At 42.2% G+C, this 26,493-nt stretch overlaps 1 protein-coding gene across 1 annotated transcript in view; it reads left to right on the top strand.

The window, feature by feature from the left end:
- pitpnc1a (phosphatidylinositol transfer protein cytoplasmic 1a) overlaps positions 1 to 26,493 on the top strand; it is a 57,627-nt gene that overhangs the window by 16,037 nt on the left and 15,097 nt on the right. Inside the window, exons 2-3 of the mRNA XM_058048801.1 lie at positions 20,916 to 21,064; positions 26,389 to 26,477. Coding sequence (XP_057904784.1) covers positions 20,916 to 21,064; positions 26,389 to 26,477 — 238 coding nt within the window. The remainder of the gene's footprint in view (positions 1 to 20,915; positions 21,065 to 26,388; positions 26,478 to 26,493) is intronic.

Below are 26,493 nucleotides of genomic sequence, written 5' to 3'. Positions count from 1 at the left end.
TATAGTCCAGTGGCGGCGTGCTTTACACCACTGCATCCGGTGCTTTGCATCACCTTGGTGATGTATGCCTTGGATGTACTTGGGCTAATCTGAAGGCCACATGAAGTTTGGAGCTCTGTAGCAATTGAATGCGCAGGACGTCTGCGACTTCTTTGCACTATGCACCTCAGCATCCGCTGACACCTCTCCATCAGTTTACATGGCCTACCGCTTCGTGGCTGAGTTGCTGTTGTTCCCAAACTCTTCCATTTCTTATATTTAAGGACATTTCACGACAGGATTTGTAGCACAGGTGGCATCCTGAGCTCCCAAGAGGGGGCCATTCTTTCACATATGTTGTAGAAACAGTCTGCATGCCTAAGTGCGTGATTTTATACACCTGTGGCCAAGCCACGTCATTAGGATACCTGATTCTGATCATTTGAATGGGTGAGCAAATATTTTTAGTAATATAGTGTATATGCTGTAAATGATATAAAAAAATGACTTTCAGTGTTTCCATACGTTCGTGTATTTATGGCCACAAAAAGACTAAATAAATAAACAATACATTTGGACCGCCACAAATTGATTTGGCACTATGTTTGGCACTCCTCTCTCTCTCCTTTACAAATTACATGCACATGCATTATGGACAATTTATGCAAATTTGTCATTGGGAGTACAAACCTCTCTCGCCACTTTAATTCGAATTTCACTGCTTCACTGTGTCACGGTTTTTTGGAAAAGTCATGCTGTTTTGTGGTTGAATACAATCTATTAGTAATAACAAATATGCATCCACTATGCCGCTTATCCTCATGGGTCGTGGGGGTATGCGGGAGCCTATCCCAGCTGACTTCGGGCGAGAGACAGGGTACACCCTGGACTGGTTGGCAAATATGCATATTGAAGCAAATTTGACATTTTGTGCTTAAATTAAGCATTTTCAAGAATAACATTGGCTAAATAAAGTGAAGACGCATTCTGTAGTAGTCTGTAGTAGTCTACACTGGTCACTAGGGGTCAGTAATGTCACTGTAATTTTGGGTGAGACACACAAACACTATACTTCGTCGACGGGAAAAGAACAGGGTTTTATTGTAGCTTTGAATTATTTCACAAAGGGCATAATAATCCTTAATAAAAATCGTGAATAATAGAAAAGTCAACTCTGAACCCCACTTCTGTCCGCCCGCCACTCAGCTCCCCTAGGGAATATATTTATTGCATCACACATGAGCATGACTCTTACGTATGTCTTAAATGGCTTAGTGTCTCTTAGTATGACTACTATATTAGATAACATGAGGTGACCATGTGGTTCATGTTTGGATGGCCCTAATAATAAACGTGTTTAGAAGGTCGTAAACAGGTTTTCTATGGTCGTACTACAACAATATTCTATTTATTAAAAAGGAAGCCTTCTTCATCGAAAAAGACATATATCATGGAAGCACTGCAATAAACTATGCGGACAAAACCTGGATGGTGGAGGTCAGATCCCACTGACTTTGCTCATAATCTCTGTTCTACTTGACACCAGTGGTGTCTGCTGGGATTGACGTCAAGACACACAAGTTCTTCCATGCCAGACTCATCCAAACCATGCCTTTATGTGCCTTAACTATGGAACTTGAACTGAATTGGGATGGCATATTGATTTCTCTTGCCGTTTGTCTAAAAACACCTACATTCAAGACTTACTAAAATACACTTTGTAAATATTTAGTCTGACAATAATTTTTCATGTTGTCACAGCATGGACTGGTCATAGTCCATAATTGAGCCTGAGACATTCTTTTGAAATCTGATGGTCTAAATGGCTGTAGGCTATAGGGATGTTCCAATCGACTGGCCACCAATTAGTATCATCTGATTTCCATGGAAAAGCATGTTATTGACTTAGGCCGATCAATGCCTTTCTATGCCAATCACCTGTCACTTGTACTATCACAGCCTACAGAGAACTATGTATGCAGCCTAGTGTTCTGTTCTAATATCCTGGGTAGTGATAAGTCATAAGATCATTTAAAATGGGATACAAAGTTGATTACCAAGAGTTGATGAACTAAACGTTGAAATGGTGATAAACACTGCCGAAAGTTACAGAACCTCTTGTTACGGAGCGTGAATTAGCTTAGCTTAAATTAGTTTAGCATGCTAATATGGTTGCGTGTGTGTGCAAGCAACTCTGGCTAGATGAATATATTGTTGTGTTGTACCACTTTAATGTAATTGCATGAGCTTTATGTTTTTAGTACACTGAGTTTGGCGATGTCTTGAGGATAAAAACTAATAGTCTGGTGATGCGTGTCTTTGCTGCCTGGTAACGTCTCCCAGACTGAAGAAAGTCCAACAGGTGGTGAATGGGGTGGGATGTGTCCTTCCGGATAGCGTGTGTTTTTTGGAGACAATGAGAGGTGAAAATTAGGATAATTGGCGACTCCAAATTGTCCATAGGTATGAATGTCAGTGTGAATGGTTGTTTGTCTATATGTGCCCTGTGATTGGCTGGCGACCAGTCCAGGGTGTACCCCGCCTCTCGCCCGAAGACAGCTGGAATAGTCGCCAGGAGGCCCCGTGACCCTTGTGAGGATAAGCGGTAGAAAATGAATGAATGAACATTTATCAGCCTCTGCAGGGCCTTTTTGTCTGCTGAAGAGCTGCTGCCATAGTAAACCAGCATGCCACAGATCAGGACACATAGGACTGGTAGAAGGACAGCAGCAGATGTTGTGACAGGTTGTACTTCCTGAGAAGCCTTAGGAAGTCACAGTGTCTGAGCTGTTACTGCTGTGCTTTCTTAACCGCAGCGCAAGGCCAAGTTCCTCTGAAATGTGTGCCCAGAAACCTGAATGTTGGCACCACCTCCCCCACATATCTCCAGTGACTTCTCTTTCATCCTGAAGTCGATGATTGTCTTCCGTTGTCTTTCTGGTGTTCAAGGTCATTTTATTTTACACCACTCTACCAGCTCGTGGACTTGCTCCCCATTGGCCATCTCGCTGGAAATTTAATGATGGCATCAAATGATGGCATTATTAGTCAGAAGGCTCAGCAAATAACCCGAAATTGGACTCTATGACCAGTCTTTCTCCTCAGTGAAAGACACTGGATTGGGTTCATTTTAATGTCTGGTACAACTAGAGCTAAGTTTGTTTGGACAAAACAAAAGATGACAACAAAAATAGCTCTCGAAAACAATGGAAGTCGCTAGATATCAGCTCTTAAATTAAACTATTACAAACTGTTTTTGTTGTCATCATTATGTCTGCTATCCAAACAAATGTACCCTTTAGTTGTTGGACCAGGTATTCAAATGAATGGATGGACTGAAGTGTGTATATATATATATATATATACACACACACACACACACACACATATATATACATATATACATATATATATATATATATATATATATACATACATATATACATATACATATGTCAGGCAAAATGTCTGACACATTTGTAAGTTAAATAAAAGGCAAATAAAGTAAAGAAACAGAAAAGTGTTTATTTTATATATAAAGTACATATTATGCCATTTTTTTTTCATATAATGCCATTTTGCTTTATTTCGTTATAATGCCATTGTTTTTTGTTTCATGTTGTTATGGGTTACCAACTTCAGAGCTACTGGATCTGCATTGAAACGAAAATCTACCGGCCGACCTCGCACCACCAGAACTGATTGTTTTTTGTTTATTTATTTTTAAAACATAATCTATATAAAACACAACATGTGTATATATATATATATATATATATATATATATATATATATATAACATAACACAACATAATGTGTGTATATATATAACATATATAATGTGTGTGTGTGTGTGTGTGTGTATATATATATATATATATATATATACCACTTTTTTGTTTCTTTACTTTATTTGCCTTTATTTTGCCTATATTTGCCTAACATTATATACATATATATAACATTGAATATATAGATATATGTGATGAACTGAAAAATGTAATCCATGTCATCGATATTGGCCGATTGCGCATTGTAATGGGCAGCATAAAACCCTGATTGGAGCGTCCCTGATTGGAGCGTCCCTATCATGTACAGTCATCCCTCGCCACTTGCCGGTTTGAACATTGCTCCCTCTGTTGTGGTTTTTCAGAAATGAATAAATGATCACAGTTTCGTGGTTGACTGTGACCTATTAGTCAAACAAATAAAAGTATGTCGTATTGTGGTCACGAGGCGTCAGGAATGTTACATTGATGGTGTTTGGACATAACACTGCATGGATTCAGCCATGGCATGTTCAAGGAAAAACAAGTTCTCCTCCCATTCCATGTGGAAGTGGTAAGTTTTTGACTTATAACTTTGGCCTCTGTTTGAAACCCTAAGAATAAATAACTGACTACGTAGCTCGGGAGTTTGCTGTGCTTAAAGCGGCAGTCCTCTCTTCATCTCTCCCATCGCCTACAAATAAAAGTTATGCAATATAGTGTAAAAGAATAATAGGGGTGTAAAGGTGACTACAGGGGTGTTATTTCTTGTCAAAACATATTTAGAAGGTCATAAGCAGCTTTTCTATGCTCTTAACTCCAAAAGTATTCTGTTGTATCCTATTTCACGGAAATTGACTTACCGTGGCTATTGCTTTGACATATGTGTTTTTATGCAGAAACGTAAAACATAGGACAATACTTGTGTAGGAGTGGAGGCTGATTCAAGCTGACAAGCCCAGCCACTGACCGATCAAGTGTTGTGTAATAGTGTTTCATAATATATATATATATATTATTTAAAATATATGACAAATTGTTGTCATAGGCAAATTAAATTGAATAGGCCTCACGTTGACAAGTCAAATATTAAAATTCCAATAACATATTCCAACGGATTCAATCTAATCACCGATTTCACAAAGCTTCACTGTCAGACGACAAGTCTGTAGTGTAACATTCTCCAGTGCTTTGTTGATTCTTTTTAAAACATCAAACTCGGTTTTATTTTACACATCTCATTAAAATTTTAGGTCATATGAGCGAGAACTGGCTTGTTTTTATCCCACAAAATGATGTCAAATATTTTGGGACACTCTGTACTTTCTTCTCATAGTCTCCGTGTGTGTGGCTGAGACTTCTACTCTCCCATTCTTCTGTATTTCTTCGCTTTCTTGTCGTCATTCCTCTCCATCTGAGCAGGAGAGGCGTACAGAGAAGTGAACACCGTGTGCTCCATATGCATAATAAATGAGATGGATTCCCCCAAGCTGTCTGAAATTCAAGTTGTACCAAAACACCCATGAGTGGAACGTTGCGGGTGGGGGTGCTTGGCCTTACATAACACACAGAGAGATTTGTTTATCAAGCCGCTCAATGAGCTTTGTGAATATGGAGTCACCTGGTTCTCGGCTCCAGGCTTCCCAAAATGGAAATGAAGAATACGATAGATGGACTATGGCGCCAAGAGGGTCTTACTGTTAGTTACATATCAGCTGTTGATGGAAACGTGACGTATAGCTATTGGCTGCTGGAGGGCATCAGAAATGTACCGAGTGAAGGTGCGTCCATCCATCACGAGCATCAGGGGCTTGTGTATATACTGTAGGCCTACAGTAATGACACACCTTGGAAAAAAGTGGATGTAAGCAAGGGAATGACAAATAGTGTGGGAATGAAAAATATTGCAGTTAAACAGAGAGGAGGATGAATGGGAAAAATTGTCTTTCCACAATAAGAGTCAATTGGAGAAACGGGAAAATAAGAGTCAAATCCTCTTATGTAATGGCTCTCTCCAATTTGCCTGTTCCCTCAACATCTTGCTCCCTCTGCAGCGCTATACCTTTCCCTATGCTCCAAGTCTCTGTCATCTTCTCATCCCCCACCCCTCCCGTCTTTCTCATCATCCTCATCCCTTCCTCTTCTCCAGTAATACCCCCCACTCCCTTCCCTCCCAGCGGGCCACCCAGCATGCAGCAAGGCAGCAAGTACAACTAGATGATGCAGAGTGGAAGGAACCGTAGTGAGTGATCTTGACGTTATGCAATCAGTGCTTCATTGACCTTAGACACTGCAGGCGGGATGGAAAGACGGTGATGAGTGAAGAAGGTCGACGACTGCAGCCATCAGGATAAATAAGTTGTATTGATCGGATGCTCTATCATCTATCAGTGCCCAGTAAAACTTTAACCTTTTATGTGTCTAACAACACAAGTCAAAACATTAGGAAACCGGAAAAGCTCCAAGAGAGCGCAGACCTCCGCCAGAATAGACCAAGATAGTCAAGAGGTGCTTCTTGAAGAAAAAGCCACTGCACTCGTGTTGACAGCTTTATTACTCTTGGATTTATCTTGGATTCAAGTGCTTGAGTGAAGCAGTGAAATTAGAAAATAAAGGTCTCTCCTTGCCCTGCCTGCCTTTCCTTGGCATCCTGTTCCATGTACCCCGATGAGATTGCATCTAACTATTACAGAGAGCTTCACTTTTTGCTGAATCGCACAAATGCGGTCAGTCATGCGCTTGGTCTCAGTGGCCTAGACACTTGGGGATCTGCTGAAACGGCAAAGAACACACACTAATCTAGTCCTCGGGAGAAGTGGGGGTTTTGGAGCTGGGGAGTATTATGACTGGGGACTAGGAAAGCTCATCAAGTCAGAATTACCAGCACTTCTGTATTGTTATGTTGTGTTATAGTTGGCTCCAAGCCTATGCTAATAACTTAATTAATGTGAAATTAATGCACTTCTACCACCTTGTGGCTGTTTTTACAGCTTGAAACTGCACCAAAGATGATCCCTTCTATTGTGCACTTGTGTCATCACCTCTTTTTGCCTCTTTTTACGTCTTTGGGATCGGGCATTCGGGTTGAAAACAACATATAGATACATCTTTGGTAGCGAATGAGGTAAATGCAAAAATCCTTCCATTTATTCATGCAATACATCATCGGCCAATTTTGCCAAGTATTTCAAAAAGGAGTGTAGCTTGGCTAACTTTTCTAATGGGATGTCAACATCTGCACACATTGTTATTCTACAACAATTGTAATGCCCGCCGTGCTTGTGGTTAAGGAAGACATAATCACTAATGCAATTCCAATTGCGTTATTAATGTATTTATGACATATTATTTTGTTTACACAATTAAACCTTATGTAGTGCTCTCATTTTGCATTAAGAATCTGTGGAAACGAGCTGGGAGCAAGAATAAATGTGCCTCTCATCGTTACACAAAATCATTGGGCGTCGTAAAACACTTGTTCACGTTAATAAGTAGTAAAACACAACATTGGGTAAACACACTCAGACAGCCACACTAGCATGCTCTGTTAAACTGAGCTATACGGTTCAAAGTGTTTAGTATGACAAACTAATATTCATTCATTCATTCATTTTCTACCACTCATCCTCACGAGGGTCGCATGGGTGCTGGAGCCTATCCCAGCTGTCTTCGGGCGAGAGACGGGGTACACCCTGGACTGGTCGCCAGCCAATCACAGGGTACATATAGACAAACAACCATTCACACTCACATTCATACCTATGGACAATTTGGAGTGGCCAATTAACCTAGCATGTTTTTGGAATGTGGGAGGAAGTCCCTGGAGAAAACCCACGCATGCACGGGGAGAACATGCAAACTCTACACAGAGATAGCCGAGGGTGGAATTGAACTCAGGTCTCCTAGCTGTGAGGCCTGCGACACCACTTAACCACCGTGCAGCCACACAAACTAATAGTAAAACTTCAAAAACTTGACACACAGCTTAATTGCATTTACAATATTTCTTATGGTAAAAATAGAATGAGTTAAGAGTACATTATGCTTCTGGAAGAGCTTCATGGTGCTAACCAAGGTTGCACTGTATTTTCCTGATGTGTGGGTGTGTCTGATAGTGAGTAGGACTAGAAAAAAAACTAGTTAGCCAATTTCTGTGAAAAGACACAGTAATTGAATTGTGTACTTGAATATTAAGTTGCCCAAGCGGGCCTGTTTTCACGACCAGAACAAATGTAATGTGTACAGTAGACTTTGTAGAGAGGTGAAGCAGGGTGACGCAGTAAAGCCATTAGCATAGTCCGATCTGCTGACACATTCAGGATTTTACAATAATCCTTTGCCGGGATAGCATATTTTCATGGATTCTTTTAGAAGAATAAATTACTACCCTCAAATTTATAAGACCATCGATTTCAGTACACATTCACGATTTAATACAACTAATCCTGTGATGCGAGGGTAAGGTAATTTGCATAGGTGAAACAAAAACAGGAACAATCCAATATAGTCGTTTATAGTATTATTTGATTTTAAGGATGATTATGGTTTTCTCCGGGTACTCCGGCTTCCTCCCACATTCCAAAAACATGCTAGGTTAATTGGCGACTCCAAATTGTCCATAGGTATGAATGTGAGTGTGAATGGTTGTTTGTCTATATGTGCCCTGTGATTGGCTGGCGACCAGTCCAGGGTGTACCCCGCCTCTCGCCCGAAGACAGCCGGGATAGGCTCCAGCACCCCTGCGACCCTCGTGAGGATAAGAGGTAGAAAATGAATGAATGAATGAATGTTGGTATAGTCTCCCTTTTTTAGTGGGGAACTGATATTTTCCTGAAACTAACCTATGTTCTACTGCTGACTACTAAAGAGTTCAATTCCACCCTCGACCATCTCTCTATGGAGTTTGCATGTTCTCCCCGTGCATGCGTGGGTTTTCTCCGGGTACTCCGGTTTCCTCCCACATTCCAAAAACATGCTAGGTTAATTGGCGACTCCAAATTGTCCATAGGTATGAATGTGAGTGTGAATGGTTGTTTGTCTATATGTGCCCTGTGATTGGCTGGCAACCATTCCAGGGTGTACCCCACCTCCCACCCCAAAGACAGCTGGGATAGGCTCCAGCACCCCCGCCACCCTTGTGAAGATAAGCAGTAGAAAATGAATGAATGATTATTATGGACCATTAAAACATAAATATTTGATTTTAAGGATTATAATAGACCATTAAGACATAGAGATAGACATGTGGTCTCCCAATGTTCCATGTGTTTCACATTGTCCCGCCCTCCACCTGATGATTCCATATTGAGTGATTCCCAACTTTTCCAAAATTCCTTATTGACATTTACAGTGTCTCTAAGCCATTACCTATTTACCACGCTATATTTAATCATGTTACGGCATCTGTTCTTTGCCAGCTCTCTCACTCAGTGTAGCATCTTCATAAACGTTTACTTCCTCTGCTTTCTTATAACCCCCTACTCATGTCACCTCCAGCGCGTACCTGCCAAAGTGAGACACATTATTTGTCTTTTTTTTGTCAATTAAAATCCTGAACCATTCCTGTGTTTTTTGCTGTAGGCACTAAAAACCTTGCAAGTGTTGCATTCAGTGTGTTGCAATGCTATCTCATTGGTGTGATGACACTGGTGGTAGAGATTAGACCAGTTTGAGTGGGAACGACGTGACAGCTAGTCTTTCTCATACATGCACAATTTTGCAAATAGATATCAATAGGCATGAGCTATTTATCACTTTTGCAGTACAGTCACTTATCCAAGAGTACAGAGTGCTCAAAGCAGTAATTACGCTGCCTGTGGCTGAATTTTAATTATATGTTAGTACTCTGCCTGCTACTGCCTTGAGTACTGGGTGTGTGTGTGTGTGGACACAAACACACTCATTGGCTGCAGCACAGTGACCACCACTTCCCTCCCTTCCTCCCCCCACCTGCTGTTGTGAGAGAACAGAGGCAGAAAGAAGCAGTTTGATCACATAATAGCCTCTGATTCTTTCTATTAAATATGTATTTTACATGCTATGTTTATAGGATGCACCAAGGTGGCATCAGGGTGACACTGACTGACAGGGTATGTTGGATGCTTGTATTTGAAAAATCCACCAGTGAGCTAATTTGACTGTATCCATAGCTACCACCGCCGTGTCCAATCGTTTTAATTATCACATTGTCACTGCGTTTGTTTATCACATTTGTCTCATCTTCTGCTATGTGTTTCGTTTGGATTGTTCTCATCCTTTTCTAAGAGGTGCTCTTAAAGCACTGCAAGAATACTGCAATACACCAGTCAGCCGTAACGCTGCACTTAGTGTTGTGACATTAAAGAGTAGTTAAAAGTACGTGCGAGCTGAAGCGCAGGCTGTGTCACTTTCCAGTTGTTCAGTGCGGCGACGCTTAGCTGTGTATGCATATTGTTTAGCAGTGAGAGCTCAACTCCACTTTACAGATTCAATATTTGCAGTTTTTTGTTGTATTTGTTTTTGTGACCCCCCACAAAAAAAGAATTTTTATATAAATATAATTTATTAAATTTATTACCGAATAAACAGCAATAAAGCTGCATGCAGAGCTATGAAAAAGTTTGGTCACCCCTGATAAATGTCAAGATTTTCCTTTATAAATCGCTGAAATTTCAGTTAAATATATCATAGAGGACAAACACGGTGATAGCTGTGAGGGGAAATTAAGTGTGCATAATTATTATTATAATTTATATGTATATGTATATTATTGTGAATCCCGTCGAGTGGTTAGCACGCTGACCTCACAGCTAGGAGACCCAAGTTCAATCCCACGTGTGCATGTGTGGGTTTTTCTCCCACATTCCAAAAACATGCTAGGTTAATTAGCGACTCCAAATTGTCCATAGGTATGAATGTGAGTGTGAATGGTTGTTTGTCTATATGTGCCCTGTGATTGGCTGGCGACCAGTCCAGGGTGTACCCCACCTCTCGCCCGAAGACAGCTGGGATAGGCTCCAGCACCCCCCCTGCGACCCTCGTGAAGACAAGCAGTAGAAAATGAATGAATAATGAATGAATTATAATCATTATTATAACAGACGTAGGCAGGTGCATACATTTGGGCACCCCAACAGAAAAATGACATCAATATTTAGTAGATCCTTTTGCAGAAATAAACACTTCCTATAGTTTCCAATGAAGGTCTGGATTCTGATTGAAGGTTTCCATGCACGGACAGCCCACTTTAAAGGGGACCTAGTATGCTTTTTCCACTTTTCTGACCTATAAATGTAGTTAGAATGTTGTATTCTCGTGTTAAACCATGCCAAAGTTTCAGAAATGAGGTTTGTGCATTTGAAAGTGAGCCCTAAAAGAAGTGTGGGATGACAACAAAACGCTCGGTTTGAAAAGGCGTGGTAAAACCGTTTCTTTGTGATGTCACAGAGGGGCGGACTTCCTTATATATAAACTCTCTGCTCTCCCCCAAGCTCTGCTCCATTGTTTACTTGCGAGCAATGCCTCGAAAGGGAACGCCACATTTGTTTACAATTCCTAAAGACGCCACCACCAAGTACAAATGGTTGGAGTTCCTGATTCCCTAATTTTAATCTGTCAACGGCAGCTGGATTAGCCGACAAACTTGCTTAAGTCCTACACCAGGGGTGCTCATTAAGTCGATCGCGAGCTACCGGTCGATCGCGGAGGTGGTACTGGTCGATCGCTGGTCGATCGCGGCGTGACATGAAAAAAATATCATCCTCACATCAATGCCGTCACTTGATTGATATACAGGGCAGCCATTCAGATGACAACTGAATGTTGCCCTTCGGGCGACCAATCAAATCAAACAACGTCTCTAAGTGCAGCAGAACTTACGATGTCAGCCTATCATCCATCCCCGTTACTTGATTGACATACAGGACAACCAATCAGATGACAACTAAATTTTGACCTTTAGGTCACCGCTCATGCGTAAACAACGATGCAAAGTGCTAAGCTAGTCGGCGAATTGCGAGATTTTAAGCCCTCGCTAAAGTTTATGGTCACTAAAATGAGTGAAGGAGCTGGACCAAGTAAAAAGGCAAAAACTGGACCAAGTAAAAAGGCAAAAAACATATAACTTCCATACGGATATGGAATATTATACGGATATTATGATACGGATATTATCCATGACTGATAAACATTTGGAAGTGTGCTTGAGGCTGGCTAACCTGGCTATCAGCAGCTACTGTCCGGACTATGCATCCCTGGCTGGTTCAATTCAGTGCAAGTCATCAAAGTAAAGTCAGGTAATTACAAAAAAATGTTAATAGTTAATTATGTGTGTTTTGCAATATTGGCTCATTTGGTTATGTAAGGTACATCAACATACATTGTACGTACAAATAATCCTCAATACATTTGAAAATAAATAGATGTTTTGCATTTTTGTAGTGGGTAGATCATTTTGACTCGGTCATTTTAAAAGTAGCTCGCATGCTGAAAAAGTGTGAGCACCCCTGTCCTACACCTTTCCAACGTTACTTGGTTGTGTGGAAGAGTCAGAAGAGCAAGTAGTGAGTAGTGAGTAGTTTATCAGTGTCCTAACTGTTTATTTTGTGTAAGTCATGGAGCAAAAACGGTTGTCTGTGTAGCATGATAGCATAGAGGAAGCGGGGTTGCTAATAGCTCTAGCCATGTTTTTTACACACTGGTATACCCGCAAAACACATTACACACATTGGCCACCTTAAATACCCTTTGTCATGATTGGCTTCACTTGTGTATGTAGCTCAAGGGTCAATGAGCTTACCAATGTTCCAGTAATTAGTGTTAAAGGTATTCAAATCAATAAAATAACAAAGGTGCCCAAATCTATGCAGCTGCCTTCATTCATTCATTCATTTTCTACCGATTATCCTCACGAGGGTCGCGGGGTTGCTGGAGCCTATCCCAGCTGTCAATCACCAGCCAATCACAGGGCACATATAGACAAACAACCATTTACACTCACATTCATACTAAGGATGTGGAAAATAATCATTATTAATCGATACATCGATGCGCATGCACGCGATGCAAGTGCATTTGCTTATTTTCTGGGTATGGATGCAATTGACGGGTGAAATCGAGATTCATCGCGATGCGTTTGTGGGTATCGGTAAAATCCGATGCAAGCGCTGTTTTATTAATGTTCAACTTCATTCCATATGCTGTTCCCCAGGTGCAATGAATGCACCATCATTATTTCGCGTTTTGTATTGAATAGGGACGGAAGCCGTGAGGCACACAAGTAAAACAGCATGGACGTTCGCACGTAAGCAGCAGCGAGGAAGTTTCTATATTTAATCCCCCCCCCCCCGCAACATTTAAATGGTATGTTTGGAAACACTACAGATTCTCAAAGAACGGCGGAAAGCTCGACAAAACGTCCGTCATTTGAAAAAAAATGGCGCGTTAAGAAGCCGTACAACGGCAGCACTACAAACATGCAGACCCCCTTAAAAAGGGGACACCACAACACGGACAAATCTACCACCGCTTGATCGGACTCACAAAGCAAATCAGGTCAGAACAAGCGGATCTTCAGCTGATTTCCAAATTGTCCAGGAGCTACGTATTTGTCCGTCCCCAACAAGTGTCCCCTCTGAACGAGTGTTCAGCACAGCAGGTGACATTAGAACAGCAGAGCAGTTGGCTTTTTCCTGAATTGTGAAACAATTCAAGGGTGAATAAAAAAGGTGAATCGTATCTCATCGTATCACCAGAAAATTCCATGTTTCGTTAAAGTATCGTTTCGCTGGCAGTGCATCGAGATGTGTATCGAATCGTCCTAAATGCTGAGATTCACACCCCTAATTCATACCTATGGACAATTTGTCAATCAAAAGTGCCCCTGAAAATAAATTCTACTGCTAAAATGAGACAAATAATTATTGGTGTTAAATAATATCCATTCATACTTTGGCTATCAAACACGGCCATTGCAATATTCATTCATTCATTTTCTACCACTTATCCTCAAGAGGGCCGCGGGGGTGGTGGAGCCTATCCCAGCTGTCTTCGGGCGAGAGGTGGGGTACACCCTCGACTGGTGGCCAGCCAATCACAGGGCACATACAGTGCATCCAGAAAGTATTCACAGCGCTTCACTTTTTCTACATTTTGTCATGTTACAACCTCATTCCAAATTGTATTAAATTAATCTCTTACCTCAAAATTCTACACAAAATACTCCATTATGACAATGTGAAAAAAGTTTTTTTTGACATTTATTATTTATTAAAAATAGAAAACAAAAAAATCACATTTACATAAGTATTCACAGCCTTTTCTTAATACTTTGTTGATCCACCTTTGGCAGCAATTACAGCCTCAAGTCTTTTTGAATATGATCCCACAAGTTTAGCACACCTATCTTTAGGCAGTTTTGCCCATTCTTCTTTGCAATAAGTCTCAAGCTCCATCAGGTTGGATGGGAGACGTCTGTGCACAGCCATTTTCAGATCTCTCCAGAGATGTTCGATCGGATTCAAGTCTGGACTCTGGCTGGGCCACTCCAGGACATTCACGGAGTGGTTCTGAAGCCAATCTTTTGAGATCTTGGCTGTGTGCTTCGGGTCGTTGTCCTGCTGAAAAATGAACCTTCGCCCCAGCCTGAGGTCAAGAGCGCTCTGGAGCAGGTTTTCATCCAGGATATCTCTATACATTGCTGCATTCATTTTTTTCCTTCTATCCTGACTAGTCTGCCAGTTCCTGCTGCTGAAAAACATCCCCACAGCATGATGCTGCCACCACCATGCTTCACTGTAGGGATGGTATTGGCCTGGTGATGAGCAGTGCCTGGTTTCCTCCAAACATGGCGCCTGGCATTCACACCAAAGAGTTCAATCTTTGTCTCATCAGACCAGACAATTTTGTTTCTCATGGTCTGAGAGTCATTCAGGTGCTTTTTGGCAAATTCCAGACGGGCTGCCATGTTCCTTTTACTAAGGAGTGGCTTTCGTCTGGCCACTCTACCATACAGGCCTGATTGGTGGATTGCTGCAGAGATGGTTGTCCTTCTGGAAGGCTCTCCTCTCTCCACAGAGGAACGCTGGAGCTCTGACAGAGTGACCATCGGGGCCTTGGTCACCTCCCTGACTAAGGCCCTTCTTCCCCGATCGCTCAGTTTAGAAGGCCGGCCAGCTCTAGGAAGAGTCCTGGTGGTTCCAAACGTCTTCCATTTACGAATAATGGAGGCCACTGTGCTCATTGGGACCTTCAAAGCAGCAGAATTTTTTCTGTATCCTTCCCCAGATTTGTGCCTCAAGACAATCCTGTCTCGCAGGTCTACAGACAGTTCTTTTGACTTCATGCTTGGTGTTTGTGCTCTGACATGCACAGTCAACTGTGGGACCTTATATAGACAGGTGTGTGCCTTTCCAAATCATGTCCAATCAACTGAATTTACTGCTGGTGGACTCCAATTAAGCTGTAGAAAGATCTCAAGGATGATCAGTGGAAAAAAGATGCACCTGAGCTCAATTTTGAGCTTCATGGCAAAGGCTGTGAATACTTATGTAAATGTGATTTCTTAGTTTTCTATTTTTAATAAATTCAAAAAAAATAAAAAAAAAACTTTTTCACATTGTCATAATGGAGTATTTTGTGTAGAATTTTGAGGTAAGAGATTAAAGTAATACAATTTGGAATGAGGCTGTAACATGACAAAATGTGGAAAAAGTGAAGCGCTGTGAATACTTTCCGGATGCACTGTATAGACAAACAACCATTCACACTCACATTCAACCTATGGACAATTTGGAGTCGCCAATTAACCTAGCCTGTTTTTGGAATGCGACCTTCAGCGTTTACTGGGACGGTTTGCATCTGTGTGTGAAGCGTCTGGGATGAGACTCAGTACCTCCAAATCAGAGGCCATGGTTCTCAGTCGGAAAAGGGGGGAGTGCTCCCTCCGGGTTGGGAATGAGGTCCTGCCCCAGGTGGAGGAGTTTAAGTATCTCGGGGTCTTGTTCACGAGTGAGGGAAAGTGGGAGCGTGAGGTCGACAGACGGATCGGTGCAGCCTCGGCAGTAATGCGGTCGCTGTACCGGACCGTCGTGGTGAAAAGAGAGCTGAGCCGGAGGGCAAAGCTCTCAATTTATCGGTCGATCTATGTTTCCACCCTCACCTATGGTCAGAAGCTTTGGGTCATGTCCGAAAGAATGAGATCGCGGATATAGGTGGATGAAATGAGTTTCCTCCGTAGGGTAGCTGGACTCACCCTAAGAGATAGGGTGAGGAGCTCAGTCATCCGGGAGGGGCTCAGAGTAGAGCCGCTTCTCCTTCACATCGAGAGGAGTCAGTTGAGGTGGCTCGGGCATCTAGTCCGGATGCCTCCCGGACGCCTCCCTGATGAGGTGTTCCGGGCATGCCCAGCCGGGAAAAGGCCCCGGGGCAGACCTAGGACACGCTGGAGGGACTATGTCTCATAGCTGGCCTGGGAACGCCTTGGTGTCCTCCCGGTGGAGCTGGAGGAGGTGGCCGGGGACCGGGAAGTCTGGGCTTCCCTTCTAAGACTGCTGCCCCCGCGACCCGGACCCAGATAAGCGGAGGAAAATGGATGGATGTTTTTGGAATGTGGGAGGAAACCGGAGTACCCGGAGAAAAACCCACGCATGCATGGGGAGAACATGCAAACTCCACACAAAGATGGCCGAGGGTGGGATTGAACTCGGGTCTCCGAGCTGTGAGGCCTCCGCGTCAGCGTCTGCTGCCTTCTTTTGTTTAAATAATTACTGCACACTTTCTGTAAATCTTATAAGCTTCATTTCACTTGTCATCCCTCACTGTGTGAAGTGGCTGATTCCAATAATCAGTGATTTATCAAAATTACCAGGGGTGCCCAAATGTATTGAAATATGAATGAAAACAAGACCTCCATGTGAACTTAACTTTGTGGCTGACCTCTCAAAGTGATCTTGTCTCATTTACATCAGGTCGTGATCATGCCCAGCGCCTCCTGTCTCTCCCCAGAGAACGAGATAATCACTATTCATATTCTGCCTCATCAAAACATGGCCACTTCTTCATCCTATTATTCTGCTTTGACAAGTCTATGCAGAAGAGGCTGAATCCCCTGGATGACGAGGAAAACGGCACAATGGCTAATGTGCATGTTATGTCAGTACACAGAATGAGCCCAAAGGAAAAATAGCCATAAGACGGTCCTTAATGTTTAATATGCCACCGCCAGCCATCATCCAAGCGGCACTCTGAGGTCCTCTCGAGTGGGCGCTCGGCCGTGATGCCTTTCACCCACCGAGGAGATTTAATGAGGGGTGTCAACAGTCTCTCATCTTTGTTTTTTACTTTGTCCACAGACAGAACATCTTCCCTTGGCTGTCTGCTTGTCATCTGTTCACACAAAAACATTTTCACTATTTTACTAGATTATTGTACCTCAGTTATGGATTTATGGTACAGCCTTCACAGAAGCAGCACTGTTGTCGTCCATATTTATCCAGTTGTAGTTGCCTGTTTTCCTGCAAAATGATTTTACGTTTAGCATTCTGACAGCCTCCTGGCAATTGTGGCTGTTGATATGTATATGTAAAATACAAGCTGCTTTTTTAATCATGCCCTGCCAATGACTTTGTCATTGCAACTGAATTGATGGTGCAGTCCTACAGCTGCTCAGTCACAAACACGCCATCTAAATTCCAGCTGGGTCCTTCCACTTCACTTTCCTCACCTGATTGTCAGATGGAAAATTGTGATATAAGAAGTTGCACCCAGGCTTCTTAACCGGTATAGACCGGCTCTTGGTTTTCCACAACACAATTCCACGCTCTCCATTCCTGGCTTTTTGTAGCTGTTGTGGAGTCACAAGCTAACATCCCATGCCATACTGGTCTTTTTTTCCATTAGCTTAATGCAGCTACCCCTAGTTGGGGTAAGTGTGTGTGTGTGTGTGTGTGTGTGTGTGTGTGTGTGTGCGGCAGCAGTGCTCTAGATGACCCCTTGGCATTCCTGCCAAGTGGTAGAAGTCATCCTAAGGGCCATATCCATTTCTCAGAACTGAAAATAGGACTACAAGCAGTCGGAATTCCGTCCCGGAACACTGACTCTTAATGCTTGCCGTTTTTCAAACGTATGGAAAACAGTTGGCGTGTGACTCGCCATTCCAGGCTGTCATGATGCTCAAAATGTTACTGCATGGGGGCCAAGTGGGTCAGTGTGTGATGAGTGAAAGGTGAGGGCTCCGTGGGATAGGACTTAGGGAGCTAAAGCTTACTATTGTTGTGTTGTCTGGTACTAACTCGGAATGAGGGCTTTGTCATTGAGCTACAGACGGCTGCTAATCTGTCTGTCTTTGGCTTTCTTCTTGCTATGGTACCCTTCATGCGGACATGGGCCGGAAATATCCTGCCATTTTTTGGACATTTTCAAATCTCAAGGTATGGTTCACATACGCTTGATATTCAATGTTTTATAGATCATTCTGCAAATGCCGCATCCTTTATTCATGTACGTACATTCTGGGTGTCTAATTCACTAAAAACCTGTTTTTTTGAGGTGGTCTGTTGCTATAATATTTTTAGCATGCAGTAATGTAAATCAAAAGCGCCCCTGAAAATAAATTCTACTGCTAAAAAGAGACAAATAATTATTGGTGTTAAATAATATCCATTCATACTTTGGATTTGGAACACCCCCATTGCAGTATTCATTCATTCATTCATTCATTTTCTACCGCTTATCCTCACGAGGGTCGTGGGGGTGCTGGAGCCTATCCCAGGTGTCTTCGGGCAAACGGCGGGGTACACCCTGGACTGGTCGCCAGCCAATCACAGGGCACATATAGACAAACAACCATTCAAACTCACATTCATACCTATGGACAATTTGGAGTCGCCAATTAACCTATCAATCAATCATTCATTCATTCATTCATTCATTTTCTACTGCTTTTCCTCACGAGGGTCGCGGGGGTGCTGGAGCCTATCCCAGCTGTCTTCGGCCGAGAGGCGGGGTACACCCTGGACTGGTTGCCAGCCAATCACAGGGCACATATAGACAAACAACCATTCACACTCACATTCATACCTATGGACAATTTGGAGTTGCCAATTAACAATCAATCAATCAAACTTTATTTGTAGAGCACTTTTCATACATAGAATGTAGCACAAAGTGCTTTACATGTTAAAAAAGAAAGACAACAACAAGACACATATACACACACACACAAGAAGTTTGTTTACCTGAGAACAGAGGAACCAGTTCAGGAAGTGCTGCCATCTGCGCTGGGGGCTGCCCACGGCCAAGGCCATGATGCTGCAACTCAGGGGGCCACCACACAACAGGTAGGCAGGGGACCTGCAGCGCTGCAGTGGGACACCGCCACAGAGCTCCCAGCCGCCCCAGTCGGTAAGCCCCACCAGAGGAGACACCCCAGCCCCCAACCGAGGACAGCCCCCAGCGCAGAGAGCTCTCACTGAGGAAACACTGGATATATGGGATAAGAAATATAAAAACATAAAATAGGAATATAGAAAGTATATATAGAAATAAACATAAAACATAAAAAAACATAAAAGTGAAACCTAGCATGTTTTTGGAATGTGGGAGGAAACCGGAGTACCCGGAGAAAACCCACGCATGCACGGGGAGAACATGCAAACTCCACACAGAGATGGCCAAGAGTGGAATCGAACTCGGGTCTCCTAGCTGTGAGGCCTGCACTCTTAACAACTCGGTCGCCCATTGCAATATGATTCGGGTTAAATGAAAATTGTTACCCACAGTCTTGGTTATTGACATTGATTGATATTGTGCAGTTTTGTATTACAGTGCAGTACACACTACACTACACCTCAAATATTACTCCCTAACTTTATTGCATGATGATGGCGGTTTTGTGGTTGACTATTATTCTGTGTGAAAATGGTAGATCTGCCGTTTTGGCAGATTATTTAGTCTTTCTGCCTCACTCTGCCTGATACTACATTATATACATACCCGTGGTAACCCTCTCAATATGTTGCAGTATACACGTTGCCGCCTTAAACCTTTTCCATAACATACACGGTGCATTACACAAAGCAGCTGTATACGGTTTGTGTCACTGCCTGTGTGGGGTTTTTTTGTTTATGTTTGTATTTACTTGCTTGTAATTTGGCAGGTAATACAAAGTCCCTTGGAAGTACCGAGAACGTGATGCTTTTGACAAAAATACAGTGATTATTTCCCAGTTTACATACATACACAGTACACATAAATACACAACAATAAATATAACAACCTCTGGGGCGGCACGGCGTTCGAGTGGTTAGCACGCAGACCTCACAGCTAGGAGACCAGGGTTCAATTCCACCCTCGGCCATCTCTGTGTGGAGTTTGCATGTTCTCCCCGTGCATGCGTGGGTTTTCTCCGGGTACTCCGGTTTCCTCCCACATTCCAAAAACATGCTAGGTTAATTGGTGACTCCAAATTGTCCATAGGTATGAATGTGAGTGTGAATGGTTGTTTGTCTATATGTGCCCTGTGATTGGCTGGCGACCAGTCCAGGGTGTACCCCGCCTTTCGCCCGATGACAGCTGGGATAGGCTCCAGCACCCCCGCGACCCTCGTGAGGAAAAGCGGTAGAAAATGAATGAATGAATGAATGAATGAATAACAACCTCTGACCAATCCATGTACATTTCAGACTTAAATTGGATGGGTTTTCTCCGGGTACTCCGGTTTCCTCCCACATTCCAAAAACATGCTAAGTTAATTAGCGACTCCAAATTGTCCATAGGTATGAATGTGAGTGTGAATGGTTGTTTGTCTATATGTGCCCTGTGATTGGCTGTCAACCAGTCCAGGGTGTTCACTGCCTCTTGGGATAGGCTCCAGCATACCCCTGTGACCTTTAATGAGGATAAGCAGTATAGAAAATGGATGGATGGATGGACAAATAATTACTGACACCTAGTGACCAATGTCGACTACTACATTCACAAGTTATGTGCATGTGTGTTGGTCTCACTGCAAAAAAAATGTTCACTCAATATGTCTCGTGAGTCAAAAGGTTTGATGATCCCTGCCCTAATGCATTCTTAGCTTAACTTTTACAGAAGAACTTGCGATCACAATGTCAAGATGACTTTACTGGATTGAATGAGTAATCTAATATGAAGTACATCTGATTGTTTTTCTCCTGTCCTATCTTTCAGTACCGGATCGGGCAGCTGTACATGATCAGTAAGCACAGCCATGAGCAGAGCGAACGTGGGGAGGGGGTGGAAGTGGTTCAGAATGAGCCCTATGAGGACCCTGAGCACGGAGCGGGACAGTTCACTGAGAAAAGGATCTACCTCAACAAGTGAGTGTCCTCGATTTGATATTGACTAAGTCAATTTTTGTTCTGTTTTATGTGAGTTTTGTCTGTTCATATTTTCTATTCATATTTTAGCTTTGAACTGATTGGCAATGTGGATTCTGAGGTCCAATCAAGGGGGTGTTTTCTGAATTTAGCCTCCCATTTCCTTGTGAAAAAGAAGAGCAGCTTTTAAAGCCTTTGATGGATGCTTTCACTCCTCTCACAGCTGGCTTCCGAACGTGTTCATTTTTTCTACTTGTTAATCTGATTAGCCTCTAATAGTGACACAGAGACTGAAAGTTCATCCAATCATCTTCCCAGACCTTTTTTTTCACCAGTCGGATGTTCCAATATCAAAATTATCAAAGGCGACACTTGTTTTGCATTCTGTATTATTCAAGAGCTCAAATCCCGACTTAGTAGTCTACACCAGTGTTTTTCAACCTTTTTTGAGCCACGGCACGTTTTTTTACATTGGAAAAATCTTGTGGCACACCACTAAGCAAAAATGTTACAAAATGTCACCACGACCTCACACGTGCATCAATAAGTCTATCGGAGGAACAAGGTAGGTGTTGCCACACGGACCAATATTACATTGCTCTGCCAGTCTTTACACCACAGACACTCCACAGTAGCCACGTTTTTACATGACCAATTTTTTTCTTTCCAAATGACCTTTCAGGAAACAATGGTATCTATAGAAAGGAATATTCCAATCTCTTGTCTACATGCGCCGTGAAAATCAACCAGAGTAATCAATAGGGCATGCCCAGTAAAACGTAAACATGAACATCACGTGATACCGGCTTCCCCAAGTTTTTCTTTCACTTGTTGGAATAACTCCGTATTGCCAGTTTTTCGTCTGTCCAGTCTTGAAATTTAGGTTGAATCAAAAACAAACTTTGCTTAGTCCAGTGCCGATTGCTGGCCTCCATTTTTAAAACTGAAGAACATCTGGATCTGCGTGTTACGTCATATCTGAGCATGCGCTGAAAGAACGCACCCGGGATAAATTTAAACAGGAAAAGATCAAATTCAATCTTGCTAATATTTTATAATTAAACTCAGGACATGTTTTATACAGATATATATTTTCTTTTTTAATAAAACTGCACTTGTGAATAAAGTATAGAAGGGTTTAGATTCTGTTCCACAGATGGCGCTAATGCATACGAAAGCTGCTTGCCAACCGCCAATAAACAACAGAAGAAGAAAAACACCACAAAGAAGAACACACGCTGACAACTTTCCGTTTAAGCTGACACAAGATACCTCAATCGGATTGGTTAAAGGAATATTCCACCCCTGTTCAATTCTTTCCGTTTGAGCAAATAAACCAAATGCAATTAGAATATTTGGGTCCATGTATACTATTGACATAATATTTGAAAATGATGATTATTCATTCATTTTCTACCGCTTTTTCCTCACGAGGGTCGCGGGGGTGCTGGAGCCTATCCCAGCTGTCTTCGGGCGAGAGGCGGGGTACACCCTGGACTGGTCGCCAGCCAGTCACAGGGCACATATAGACAAACAACCATTCACACTCACCAAATGATGATTAATAAATGTTAATTATAAAAAGTGATATTGGATAATTCCTCACGGCACACCTGACGGTTTCTCAAGGTACACTAGTGGTTGAAAATCACTGGTCTACACTATTCTGGCCTCACACACGTTTGATCACATGTTCAAACTGTCAGAAGAGATTTGAGCATTGAAAATGTGATGACGTAACATCTATAAGCGGTCCTGCTGAAATAAACAGCTGTAGCATAGGTACTTGCATACTGAAGACTACATGATATTATGAGCTTTGCAAGCTGCATTAAGCGTGTTTATAACATTTGAGGAATGAGTGAGGGATAAAGTGTACTGAAGTGACCCGGTCCTAGCTAAGCTTGTAAGTGTAAAATTGACAGCTCTCGATGAGTGACTGAATCCGATGCCGTATGCCATCATTCTCAAGTGTCTTCTCTTTAAAATAAATGATGAATTTGTGCAAAACATTATTGAGAGGTGTGCTTTTCATGGAGTTCACTGCTCCAGATCACCTCCAGTTATTGACAGTCTTGTATTGGCTTTCCTGTCACATACAGCAGACCTTTCCATCACACACTCCGGTAAATCCCAGCTAACACCTGGCACTGGCATCTATGTCAACACTTGTTTCTCCTGTGGAAGTATAGTGGAACCATTAATGTGTTCCAGAATAATAGTAATAGTTCCAGAAAGCCCATTTTTGCAGTTTGACATGCCCAAAACTGTTCTAAATGTTAGCAGTCATGTCTTGAATGAAGGTTTAAGTAACCTTTAATGTTCACTTAGCCCTTTCATTCGGGATTTATATGAATTTACAAGGTTTTATGCATGCTGTTTTCCCTCACAATATCACATTTCAATTATCACTCCCTTGCTATACTGTGGTTTTTTCAGAAAACGTGTAATTAATTAGCACCGTTTTGTGGTGGTCTGAGGTCTATTATTAGACAAAACATTGAGATACAAGTTATGTGTAGTATTCTGTTCACTAGACGGTAGTAATGACACAAAACATTGCATTACATTACATTCCTTTAACATTACATGAAGTCATGGTGTAAGACATGATAAAGTGAAAAAAAAGTTCTCCTTCCATTTCGTGTGGAAGTGGTATGGTAAGTTTTTGGCTTCTTAAATGTTTTCTTGTCTGGTCTCAAGTCCCTGCAGCATAAGAGTTGCACAATGTCTACAGGGCTCTAATAATTAAAAAAACATTTTTAGATGCTCATGAACAGATTGTCTATACTAACTACAAAAATATTCTATTTATTCACACTGAATTGTATATCGTGGTAATTGATTTATCATGGTCGGGTCCGAGAATCAACTACTGATGACATCATCGCATATTCTAAGCATATATATATATATATATATGTATATGTATATTTGTGAGGGAATTAAAGTTCAGGCTCAGGATTTTTTTTTTTTACTTTAAGCCCTGTAGACAGGCGATGTAACGTAGCTGATTTACGGTTTTGTTTAGCTAGCTGATAAGGAAGGACATTTTGTGGTTTTAAAAAGTATGTACATTAAAGATCACAACTGGACTCAGCAAGTAAAATAACAACACAAGAAGACCGGAGAATGCACGCAAAATGATGGCATACATTTTTTACGTTAAGCCAAAATCATGCCAAACAGTGAGTCACATGATACAAACGCAGGAGGCCCTTTCTAGAATAGTATAAAATCCCCAGTGTTGCAGTCAGTCCCATACATACCGCTTTAATGGTTTTGCCCTGGACTTCTGCTTTTTAGCAGTTTTTTTAAGTTCATATTAAGGACAATGAAATACTATTACGGACATCTAGGCACTTTCTTCAAAAAGCTGAGACAGGGACGAAAAGCCAGCCGCAAGGAGAACATGAAAGTGGCAGGATAAGACAGCGGGATTTTGTGGTCATAGATGACAAGTAAATGGGCCTTTGGGAAATTTAAAGTGAAATGCCTATGACAGACTGTGTGTGCGTGTGCGTGTGTGTGTGTGTGTGTGTGTGTGTGTGTGTGTGTGTGCATGCGTGCAGAGAGAAATGTGAAGTCTGATGGATAATTTAGGAAGATGGCGGACTCTTCTCCCACCAACCACCTGTTAACAAGTTATTGCTGGCTCCGTGCACGCGTGAATGTATGTGTGTGTGCCCTTCCATGCACAAAGTTATTGCAGGAATAAATTTAGAGACATGCATATTTCGTTGCTTCAGGCCTCTAAAACAATGAACCGTTCGGAGAAATGGGAAGAAAATGGGGAATGATATCAGCCACTCCAAATGTAAGTGGTCGTCTGTTTACACGCTCCCTCATGCTATTTAGTTTTTTCAGAAATTAATAAATGATTGCTGTTTTGTAGTTGACTATGTTCTATAATTACTCAAAAAATATTGAAAGACGGCTGCACGGCGGGCGAGTGGTTAGCGCGGAGGCCTCACAGCTATGAGACCCAGGTTCAATCCCACCCTTGGCCATCTCTGTGTGGAGTTTGCGGTTGTCCCCGTGCATGCGTGGGTTTTCTCCGGGTACTCCGGTTTCCTCCCACATTCCAAAAACATGCTAGGTTAATTGGCAACTCCAAATTGTCCATAGGTATGAATGTGAGTGTGAATGGTTGTTTGTCTATATGTGCCCTGTGATTGGCTGGCAACCAGTCATGACACTACCTTAACACTCCATGTGGTCAGCCATGGCATGTCCATGTAAGTATACTCGTTTGAAACCCTTTCTTAACAAGTTGGAGGCTAACTAGTTCTAACTAGCTCAGACATGCTATATTTTCAAGTGAAGGCCATCTCTTATTTTGCACAATACAGTTGGGCATTGTGGTGTAATGAAATAGTAGGAGTGTAAAGGATTGTATTGAATGTGAGCATGAATGATTGTTTGGCAAACCGTACAGCCCAGCAACAGTGTCTTTATTGCAAAAACCAAACAGACTACTATCAGCCGCAGCCATGCCAAAGCGACATCAGGAAACTCAACTGTTGTCTCTGAATGCATCCGTGTAATTTAATTCTTGTATTTACTGTTTTTATGACTGTATTGTGTGTTCTGTGTACACTGACGGAACATATGATGAAGGAATGACTTCCGTCTTGTACTAAAATTCAACTTATGAACAGAACTTGTTCATAAACCAAGGATCACCCGTACCACCAAACTGTCGAAATGCATTAGCCAAAGCTTGGGAATAAAACAGAATAATGGCACCTACACTTAGCAAAGTCTCTAGAAAGCCAAAAGGACCTGAGAAGAGAATTGCCCGAGTGACTCTACTTGTCACATGACCACGTGGTAAAACTCCTGTTAACTGATTTAGTGCTTTGTGTGCAACTTGTTGGATCTGACCAGCCTCGCCTGATTCATTTAAACATTTTCACTCTGCAGTAATGTGGACCAAGGCTCATTTAGGCTCCACAGAGCTGTTTCTGGCAGAACTCCATAATGATGCTGTCTGCGCACCGTTCCCTCTGAACATCCATTCCCTCCAAAAAACACTCAGGATTGAACATTTCTTAGCAATTTGTGTCATCTCATGTTGTCACAGTAAGCATTGGTACTTAATTTGGATGCCCAATGAGGAGCCTGCAACTCATCAGCATTAAGAGTCCTTGGTGTAGTTTTTATGGCAACTCCACCACAGTGTGCAAGGTGTAATCAACATTAACAGAGGCCGTCATGGCTGCCTTGTAGCACTTCTGGTAAAGCTCTACACTGCTGGATACTTTGACTACAGCTGTTTGTCTCATGTTGCTAATCCCTTTGCATTTGTTTCTGGGTTACAGCAAGCTGCCGAGCTGGGCCAGAGCAGTGGTGCCGAAGATATTCTATGTGACAGAGAAGGCTTGGAACTATTACCCGTACACTGTTACAGGTGCTGTTTAATATTG

This window comes from Doryrhamphus excisus, chromosome 15 (genome assembly GCF_030265055.1).
Source record: "Doryrhamphus excisus isolate RoL2022-K1 chromosome 15, RoL_Dexc_1.0, whole genome shotgun sequence".
In the NCBI taxonomy this organism is placed as follows: Eukaryota; Metazoa; Chordata; class Actinopteri; order Syngnathiformes; family Syngnathidae; genus Doryrhamphus; species Doryrhamphus excisus.
This window is presented reverse-complemented; position numbering and strand designations above follow the sequence as displayed.